This window comes from Chinchilla lanigera, unplaced genomic scaffold (assembly GCF_000276665.1).
Source record: "Chinchilla lanigera isolate Chin_1 unplaced genomic scaffold, ChiLan1.0 scaffold00030, whole genome shotgun sequence".
Lineage (NCBI taxonomy): Eukaryota > Metazoa > Chordata > Mammalia > Rodentia > Chinchillidae > Chinchilla > Chinchilla lanigera.
This window is the reverse complement of record NW_004955431.1, coordinates 2762434-2772635: the sequence shown is the minus strand read 5'-3', so window position 1 is coordinate 2772635 and position 10202 is coordinate 2762434. Positions and strand designations below refer to the sequence as shown.

General features: G+C 43.6%; 1 protein-coding gene across 8 annotated transcripts in view; it reads right to left on the bottom strand.

Annotated features, from left to right (window-relative positions):
* Positions 1-5096: 5096 nt before the first annotated feature.
* The window catches only part of Cdadc1 (cytidine and dCMP deaminase domain containing 1), a 42552-nt gene continuing 37446 nt past the window's right edge, over positions 5097-10202 (bottom strand). For 7 of the 8 annotated variants that reach the window (XM_005387578.2, XM_005387576.2, XM_005387577.2 and 4 more), the window contains one exon: positions 5097-8100. In XM_005387578.2, the coding sequence (XP_005387635.1) occupies positions 8003-8100 (98 nt within the window). In that variant the 3' untranslated portion in view covers positions 5097-8002. The other variant, XM_013515745.1, reaches the window with a different exon arrangement.

Here is a 10202-nt window from a genome sequence, read left to right as displayed (position 1 = left end):
CCCACCCGTGAGATTTCTGCTGCCGGGAACGGTCTTCCCAGCATTCTTCGTGCGGCTGCTTCCGACCCCCGCTTCACTCTGTGCCTCTCCTCGAGGTGCAAATCTCAGCGTGTGGGGGGCGGTGTTTTCTTCACAGAGATGTTAGGGCACACTTGCCGAACAGCAGCCTTGTAGGCATACTAGGACAAAAGCTAGAAATCAATTCACAGCCTGCGGCTATGCTCACGCTCCCTGTCACGTAGCTCGCCTTGACCGTCTGGCCCAGAGGTTCCTCCTTAACAATGTGTGGGTCAAACTGACTGGGTCTGGTTTGTGTTTTAAAAATACAGTGATTCCAACTTGCTTCAAGAGCTTCAAGGTCATCATGTTGGGGAAGACTGGCCCAGTCCAGGGCACTTTCAACTCTACCTGCTCTTCTCAGACGCGCTCCCTCCCAGAATGTGCATGTGCAAACCTGCCTCACGATATATGACGTAATTCCTGTATTCCATGTAACCAGCCGTGTAAACCTGCTGTCCGCTTTGTACTTCCCATTCGCAAACCATATTTAAACTGAACTCAAACCTGACTCTGGGCTGGTGATTGAACCTCAGGGTTCGCCAGCCCGCTAGTGTAATAAAAGTTGCCTTCTCACTCCTCCGTGCAAAGTCTTCCATTTGCTTTGATATTGGTGTTCCTGCTACAAACACACGCCAGGACCTGTCCCTGTGCTGCGGTGCAGTAAACGCCACGGGTAGCTTTGAATGAATGAGTGACGCTGTGCGCGAATCCCAGCTTCACCGCGTCTTCCCTTACCGCGCTGCAGCCCGCCTCCCCGGCCTGCCGCGGGGCGCTCTCCGCCCGGGGCGCCCCCTTGCGGTCCTCTGAGACTCCACCTTCTTTCCGCGTGGAACATCCACGTGCTTCTGTCCCTCTGTATTCCTTTAAAATGACACCCTCGTCATTTCTCATTTTGAACCAGCCACCAGCCGCCCAATGCCCCTCTCGCTCCCTCCACTCTGTACTGACGGGCTGTCCACACTGGTGCTGCAGTGGCAGTTCCAAGGTACAGACATGACTGCGTCATGCGGAGTGGCCGCCAGCCCCTCGTGACTTCACTCTCCCTGCCAAACTCCTCCTCTCTCTGCTACCTACACACAGCCATCTGCTGCTCCCCGGTGTGGCCCACTCTCCTGTCCTATGCTTCCCATCGCCCCCACTGAATTTCCAAAGCCCTAGAATCCAACAATGCTCATTCTAGTTTCCCTTCTAAGCATCCATTTCTAGGATATGTCGTCCTCTAGTGGCTTAAGTAAATAATGGTCTTTACTATATTTTGGCGGGGCCTCTTCCGTCACTGTGATCCAGATTTGGTTTGGACAGAAATAATTCACTGATCAAAACTGAGCACAAAGACAAAAAGAACAAGCGCACGCTCGCGATGGGAGCCCGGCTCACGGGTAGAGGACTCCTTCCTCACAAGAGGAAGCCCTGGGTTCAAGCCCCAGCGCAAAACAAAAACTAAACAAAACCAAGTCGTTAAGTAGAGGCCTGGTGCTCTCACAAGGCTCCTGGTGACACGCATGTCCCGTGGGCCACATCACCTCCAGCCTGGATTACTGCAGGGCGCCCAGTACTGCCTCTTCCGGTTCCAGTCCTCCCCTACTTAAACGGTCGCCCCTACCCCCCACGCTGCGCTGTGGTGCCTCCAGGTCATAGGACAGAAAGTCCCTTCTGAGGGAAGCAAGGGAAGGAGGCTAGGGAGGAAGGAGGCCCTTAGGGGCTGGAGCACCCCGGGAGGGTGAGAAAACAACCTTGTTACTGTGGAATAAGGTAAGATGAGGTTACGGAGACTGCAGGGAGAATGCAACGCAGGCTTTCAACTAACAAAGGCACAGTGGCTTAAAGGAAGACTCTTGAAAGCTGCAGAAATGGGCCAGTCAGTGTTTACTAGAGAAAAAGGTATGACACAAGATGTACAAATGTATAAGAATTTGCAAGATTGGCTTATGATGGCCACCCACGGAGTCAGGCAAGGAAGCGTGCAGCGGGTGTCTGCACACTCAAGCCCGAAGGATCCAGTCAAGAGTCTGAAGCTCCCTGCAGTGCACCGTGCGAGTCCATGTCAGGAGGGCCACGGGTCTGTGCCGGAAGCTGAAGAGTCTGCACTGGAAGCCAGGAGACGATGTCCAAGGTGGAGGCGAGGAGTGGAGCTCCTCTGAAGAGACAGAAGTAGATCTGTCCTTCCTCGTTTCCCCTTTACACCATCCAGGCCCCTAGGGTGTGGCACTGCTGAGCCAAATTTTATTCAAGTTGACACCATCAATCAACCATCACAATCACTAACCAAACGCTGAGTGAGTAACCAGTCCTCTGAAACCAAGGATTTTTTTCCTCACAGCTCTGTGGCTTGGCCATTGGACACCTAATCAGGCTGGCCCGGCTGCGGGTGGCTCTGTGCTGGTGTTTGATGGTGACAGAAACAACCAAATCAGCAGAAACACAAATGCTCCTTGAGGCTCGATGTCAGAACGGGAACAAGGACATTTCTGTCTTATTCTATGGAAGCCAAAGTCCAAGGTGGGGAAATATACGCTGCCTCTCGATGGGAAGCACACCCTGCAAAGCCAGTTGGTGAAGGATGTAACTACAGAAAGGTGAAAAATCATGCCATCAGTGCTCCACCACAGGAGACAAGCATAGTAGTAGATGGGACCAAAGAACGCAGAGACACTGGGTTGATGAATATTGTAAAGATTATAAATTTAGAGAAGTATGTTCATTTCCTGGCTTTGCAATGACTACCAGGGTAGTTTTGGGTAAGACATAACCTGACATTCCATCCTCTTATCTGTAAAGGTGGAGGTGATGATCCTCAATGAGGTAACGTACAAGTGTTTTCCCATCACACACAAACCTGTGGACAATGACAGTAATTTTTAGGGGGGTGGGAGGTTGTCATGAGGCAGCAGGACACAGTGGCTACTTTCAGCTATGAAGGCCATTTATGTAGTACAGGATGAGACACAAAGAGGTCTGTGTCACCGTCCAAGGACCAATGATGGAAATGAGGGCGTGCGGGGGTGGGTGGGAACTATTCCATAAAGGTAATATTTTAACAAGGACAGTGCCAGTGTGGCATTATGAGTGGCAATTTCTTCACTGCTGGGGTGTTTTTGTCTGTTTGTTGTCTTTCTGAGACAGGGTCTCGCTATGCAGTTCAGACTGGCCTTGAACTCACTTTGTAGCCCAGGCTGAGCTTGAATTCACAGCGATCCTCCTGCTTCAGCCTTCTGAGTCCTGGGATTACAGGTGTGTGCCACCACGCCCGGCTTTTGCTGGGGTGTCAGAGCTGAGTCTGGCTGATTACTGCGTTTAGAGGACAGCTGCTGAGATGTCCCCAGGACTGCAAACAGTACAACAAAAATGTACGTCCAATGCATAATTTAAGAAGCAGTCTATAAAAATATATTCACTAAGCTCAACAAATTGCATTTAAATAGACTCAGATTTCAAAGGAGTTTAGAGGTCGTCTATTTGGCACATTGTTTTTTATGTTGCTGGAGACAGTCTGAGTTCAGCAAGGTGAAATGGTTTCTTCAATAACTAATGGTCTTACTAGCTCTTCTGAGTTTCCAATGTCTTCTCACTATTTTTCCCTGATAATGCTGCACACTAAAAATACTAGTTCAAAATGTTACAAGGGTCTAAATCAAGCAGCATCAATATTTTAAAAATCATTTTCAGTTTTAAAAAATACTTTTGCAGTGCTGGAATCAAATCTAGGATGTCACACTTATTAGGTAAGTGCTCTATCACTGAACTATATGTGCAACCTTTTTTATTTTTTTTTTGTAAATTTTGAGACAGGGTCTTACTGGGTTACCCAAGCTAGCCTTGAACTTTGAATTTACCTGCCTCAGCCTCTGGAATAGCTGACATGTGCCACCATGCCAGGGATAAACCTAATTTTTAAAAGGCTTTTTAAAATATCATCTTCAAATTTTGATACCTGACCATAAAAACTGTTGGTGCCACAGTTCTACTAAGATGGTCCCTATGTTTTTTTTTTTAAGTTAAATACTCATAATGGCTTTCAACTGGGGCAATTTTGGTTGTCCCACTCAGAATCTTCTCAGGTGGCAAAGCGGACTCCCAAACTCAAGGTGAGGACACTTCCTGTATCAGTTTCTGCAGCCGGTCAAATGCAGCTGGCTGGAGGCCTGTCAGGCAGTCAGTAATCCCTCAGAACCCCCAGCCCAATAAACCTCCCCTGCCAACCAGAACTAGGCTGTCCCATGTTACAGCAACTGGTTATGTTTGCCTCTTATGAAAGTCATCACAGATTATCATGAGAGACGAATTTGGGAGACAAAAAGGTTATGAATAAGAATAAACTGGCTTGAAAGAATCTCCTAGGAGGAGGCATAATGGCAGCTCTCTCGGGAATGGTCCCCCAGGGTCCAGGGCTAGGCTGCGACTCTGTGGCCCTGCAGTGAGCACGGACGTCCTTTCAGAAATCCAGGAAGTGTCCTTGGGAGCAAATGCAGAAAAGATGCAGAATAAGGCTCCACCTCAGATCTCAAATGTACGTTACCGAGTGGTAACGTACATTAATTCTGCACTTTAGGTGCCTTTTTATATGTCTGCAATGCTTTCTCATTTTATTTTTGTTTGTTTGCTTAGGTTTTTGAGAAAGGGTCTTGAACTCACTATGGCCCAGGATGGCCTCTACTCACTGTAATTCTCCTGCCTCTGTCTCCTGAGTGCTGGGTTTATAGGTGTGGCCATCATGCCTCACAATACTTTGTAATTTTAAATAACAGCAAAAAGATCACAAGGCTTCAGTCATGTTACACATGAAATGAAACTCCTAACTGATGCTTAGTCCTAAAATACAGCAGTAACCATCACAGCTCAATGCCAGGTGGGCACTATTGGAAAACCAGGACTCTTAGAACTGGTATTCAATGCTACTTGCTCCAAATTATGTCAAAAGCAGATGGCTGTGGCTGACCCAAAGGCAAACTGTTTATGCATAAAAAGAGGAAGGCTTATGAGTGAAAGGTATATTCTCAAACTCAGTATGTTGAGGAAGAAAAACACAGAAAGTCAGATTTATCAAAAAAGTTTCAGTTTTTTTTTTTTAACAATAAAAACACATAAATCCATGTTGACTCAGCATGACAGACATGGAATAAACCGGGCAAGTGTGTAGCCCCCTCCTGTAGAGCTATTCTTTACAAATTATGAATTTGCCATCATTGTCCTCACCTTGGAAATTAAGGGAGGAATTGTTTTTTGTGGAAATGCACATGTTGATTTCTCCAGCCAAGGGATGAAGCCTTTTTGACTAGAAATGTGCAGACCTGAGTCCACACCGCTACACATAGCTTCTGCAAGCCCAGCTGGGCTCTGGGCTCCACAGCGACGGTGTGCTACCCAGCAACTTTCCTGGCCCACCTGCAGGGTGGTCTTCTGTTTCCTCAGCTTTTTCGGTTCACTGCATTCCAGCTATTTGCTTGGCAGACTCTAACACCCTCTTCTGGACCCACTTCAGCACTTCTGCTTCTACAAGGACTTTTCTATGAATCCCCAGAGTGTTCAAAGTCCTCTTGTGCCACCACTGTTCCTACAGTTACATGAGACTTGAAGATCACCAAAATCCCCTGCGGGCGCATGAAAACGCAGCTTGCCGGAGGGATCCAGAGGTTTGGATTCAATGGGTCTGGGGTGGGTCCGGAAAATGTACAAATCTAACAAGTCTCCACTGATGCTGATGCTGCAGAGGCAGGCACCATGCTCGTAGTCATTTCTCTTTATTACTATACTTGTATCCTCCACTGGACCGAATGTCTTGAGGTTGGGGGCATTTCTTACACAGCTCATCCCCAGGGCTTAGTGGGTGTGAATCAATTAACGTATACTGAGCGCTTATTATGTGCCAGGCACTGGGATTACAGTGGTACGCAGTTCATGAACTCGATTCTTTGCATGATTCAGTTGTAAACTGAGTTGGACAAGAACCAAATCAAATTCAGTGGTTAGGTTCAATGTTGACCTTATGATAAAATTTAATTCCGCTCTCATCCAGTTCAGTTTTCGACCAGAACTGAGGTGAAGGCTGGGTTTGTGAACCGAGGCAGCACTGTAGGCAGTTAAATGAGTACTTTGTATAGACTGCACTGTATACATAAAATCTCCATGCAGAGAGCTGTTCTTCTGGTGCTACATGGTAAAATTTATTAAACAAGTTGTACAGAAGAAAAGTGTCATTAACATGATTTTAATAATACTATGAAATATCAACCTTTCATTTTCTAACCATAGTAATTGTATGCTTCTCCCTTATTATATCCCATCCCAACACCCAATGCAAAATCCACAAATCTGGTGGTATATATCAGGATTCTGAGTCTTACAAAATATTTGCTCATTAATTTATAAGATATTTGACACAGATGAAATATTAGTAAAAACAATGAATCCAAGAACTTAAGCATGTATCAATAAAGCAATTTGGGAAATAAACCATCTTGGAAGGTTTATGTTGATAAAAAAAACATAGAGCTTAACTAGTGATTTTCAAATTGACATTAATTATCTCTACAGGTACTTCTCCTGCACTCACCCCACCCCCATGCCTCCCCTATCCATGCCCAAATCTGTGTAAATGTTTATGGCAGTTCTCAGCTGTGTGGTATATGATGACTTTGAAACCCCAGTGGACAGAAGCAGGCTGCTGCGCAACCCAGGACATCTGGTCAGCCTTTGGATAGCCCTGTATGTAATTTTGAAAAACTGGCAGCGGGTCCCTTGAGGCCATGTGATGCTGTGGAAAGCGGATAAAAGAAAAGACAAAATACCTCTACAGAGCCGGGGGAGCTGTTTCTCATGACACGTCACTCCCCAGGTCTGTGGGCCTCCCTCCGTAACCCTGGGAAAGTACAGAATTCACGTTCATCTTTGGACTAATTTTCTGCAAGTACCTCAGCAAATCAAAATGAGAGAAATTACAAAGAGCAATTTGAATCTGTTTACTCTGAAGACTTTCACTATTCTTGAGGTATACAAAGGTCCTTAAAAGGCCTTCCTTTTTAAAGGTCAAAGCCATGTTAATAATAGGGAAGGGAAAATTAATGAGAGGAAGATTTATTAATGAAATCCTAAAACTGTTTATTTCCACACTGAAATATTTCTTCCCTGTTGACATCATGACCAGCTTTGAAGATCATTGTTAGTGATCTCAAGTGTCACTGGTTTCAAATAGCAATACTGCTTCAGAGTAATATTCTCTTCCTACTGCTAACAAAAATCAGTGACATAATTGGGTCCTCGTCCAACAAATCTTTGTGAATCTATACACTGAAATATTTAAGAGAAATTGACATTTTATTTTATTTTATTTTATTTTTGCAGTGTTGGGACTTGAACCCAGGATTTGTACATACTGGGCAAGCATTCTATTGATTTACACCCCCAGCCCAAGAGATTAACATTTGAAAAAATATACTACTAAAATGGAGACCAGGTCCACCAGCTTTATGAGTCAGTCCTAATTAAGTAAATTCTGATTATTAAGAAGATCTGGATAAAAATGTGATCTTTTGGTTAGCTATACATGGACTCTTAAAAGATGACCAGATTGTCATTTGCTTCCTGGAGCAGTGTACTAGTTGTCACCCTTGTAATCCAAAGGAATTAATACTTCTCAAAAGATGTATAATTCCATCTTCAAGTGTGACCTCCAGTGAAGCAAGCCCTTTTAAAACTTTTGTGTAAGTTCAAGATCAACAGAAATCTGCACTTGCTGGTAAGTAGCTTGGTCTCCTTATTACTGCTGTCTCGTTTAGTATAATAAAGGAATACACTGCCATACTCTAGAAAATACATAAATGAATCTAAAGTTAAAATATTCTCAATAACATATCCTAAAAAACCTTTCAGTGATTCACAGAATCTTTCGTTATTCTCTGGGCTCACGAGGCTGCATTGCGGGAGCACAGTAACAGTTCCCGGGCTGTCACTGCAGCATGGACAGGCCCTCCGCGTGCTTTTCCAGGTGCAGCTTCTTGCTGCGGTGCTGCTCCTCACTCACAGGCGTGGCTCTCAACACATCGTCTAGAGTGCAAGAATAACCTCACGTCAGGGAGCGCCACTTCCAGCACAAGGAGCTAATTTCAGCCATAAAGGTTGGAAAGGCAAAGTAATGCTTAAGTAAAGGAACATTCATTTTATTTTATCTTCAAATTATCAACCATTTCAATATTCCATACTCAAATATTTTTTTAATCAATACTGATTCTAGATAACTCTCAAGTAATCAGGTATCTGATGACCCTCACTCAGCAGTGTATGGCAAATAATTCCCACAACATTTTGAGCAGTGGAGAGTCATTATTAGGCTGGAAGAAACCAAACTCACATACTGTGTAAATGTAATGGGTATAATATGCTGCTTCAATGTGACCTTAATTTGCATTTCTCTCCCATTACTGAGTGTGATCATCTTTTTATGTATTTATCAGACGCTTGTATTTTGGTTGTTGTGAAATACCAAAAACTGCCATTCTTTATTAATTCTTTTCTTATAAATCTGTAGGACTTCCTTACATGTTCTGGAAACCAGTGCACTGTTATGTATGAAAAATCTATTCTTCCAGTGGATGACTGGTCTTTTCACTTTCTTTATAATGTCTTTGGTGAAGACAAGTCCTTAACTGGAATGTATATCAGTTTCTTAATCTTTTCTTTTATAGCCAGTATTATTTGTGTTCTGTATAAGTTATTCTTTTCCTATAGATTGTAAAGATATTCTGTCTTCTAAAATTTGAAAAATTTTAGCTTTTCCACTTATGTTTAATTCATGAGGGACTGATGTTTTAGTATTATGTGAGGTCAGAATTCATCATCATTTTTTCTACATGGATAAACCATTTCCACGACTATATTTTAATATTTTAGTGCATGTGTTGCTGAAGCAAGCACACCATGACTATAATTTAAATAGCCTACTTTTGCCCCTGTGATGCAAATGGCCCTCTCTGTCAGGATGCTAACTCATAACTGATGGGACAGCACACCACATTAAAGAGTTAGATCAAAATACTAACAGTGTACCCATTAATAAACAGTTGCTTAACTTTCCCAGTGACTTTTTATTTTAATAACAATATTTTTTACTTTTAATTCTATCAGATTCTGTTCAAAACTGCCTGGTCATTTGTAAATAGTAGCTAATTTCTTGCTCATTTTTAAAATAGCATCTTTTGCTTATTAACATTTTCTATAACCTACTTGTTAACTCCAGAGCAGAAAGTCCTTGGAGTCTGTCTATGCTGTTTGCTGTCTGTTCACTCTCCCTCAGGGGTACATTTCTCCCACTTTGTCCAGTTTTCAACTATGAATTTGTATCCTCTTGTACCGCATGGGCCTTAGTTGAGTCACTTTCCTTCTGAGAGAATCTAACTTGCTTCTGTCATGAGCTGTGCCTCCATGGGAGCCTTGTAGCTTCCTTTAAGGACCCCCAGCTTACACAGGAGTCTCAGGCTCAGTTCAGCACCTTGCAACGGACTCCATATTTCTGCTCAAAATCCCAACTTATATGGACTTTTGTGCCTATGTTTACTCTGGCTTTTGTGCTTTCTTACAGTTGCCATTCAGATTCTAGTAAATGTTTCTCTTATCTCACTTGGGGGGGTATGAATGAGTGTCTGGATATTTCTCTTGTTTTCTTGAAAGCTCGGTGATTTTTTTTTTAAAGAATCCTCATTATGGTTTATTTGGATTCCAGTTCTACAGAGCAGAAAGACACTTGGGAGCAGTCACTCACACTGCCGCCTCCCTTCTACTTCTGCTCCTCGAACTGGCACTGAGAGGGCCTGAAGCCTGGTACCCTGTCTCCAGACAGATTGATTTGGCCAAAGGTCAAACCTCAGCAATAAAGCTAGGGTTTCAACTTGTGTCTGTTTCATTCTTCTATTTCCTAACAGAATAAAGACTAGAAAGGAATCATATATTGTATGATTCCGTTTCTATGACATTGCCAGACTAGACAAATCCATAAAAACATGAAGTAAATTTGTGGTTGCCTAGGTTGAGGTAGGGGAGAATGGGGCGTGACTGCAGATGCGTTTCTTTGAGGACAAGGGAATGTTCTGAAATTAGATGACAGTGATGGTTACACAACTCTGAATATGCTAAAAGCCAATGAATTCTACACT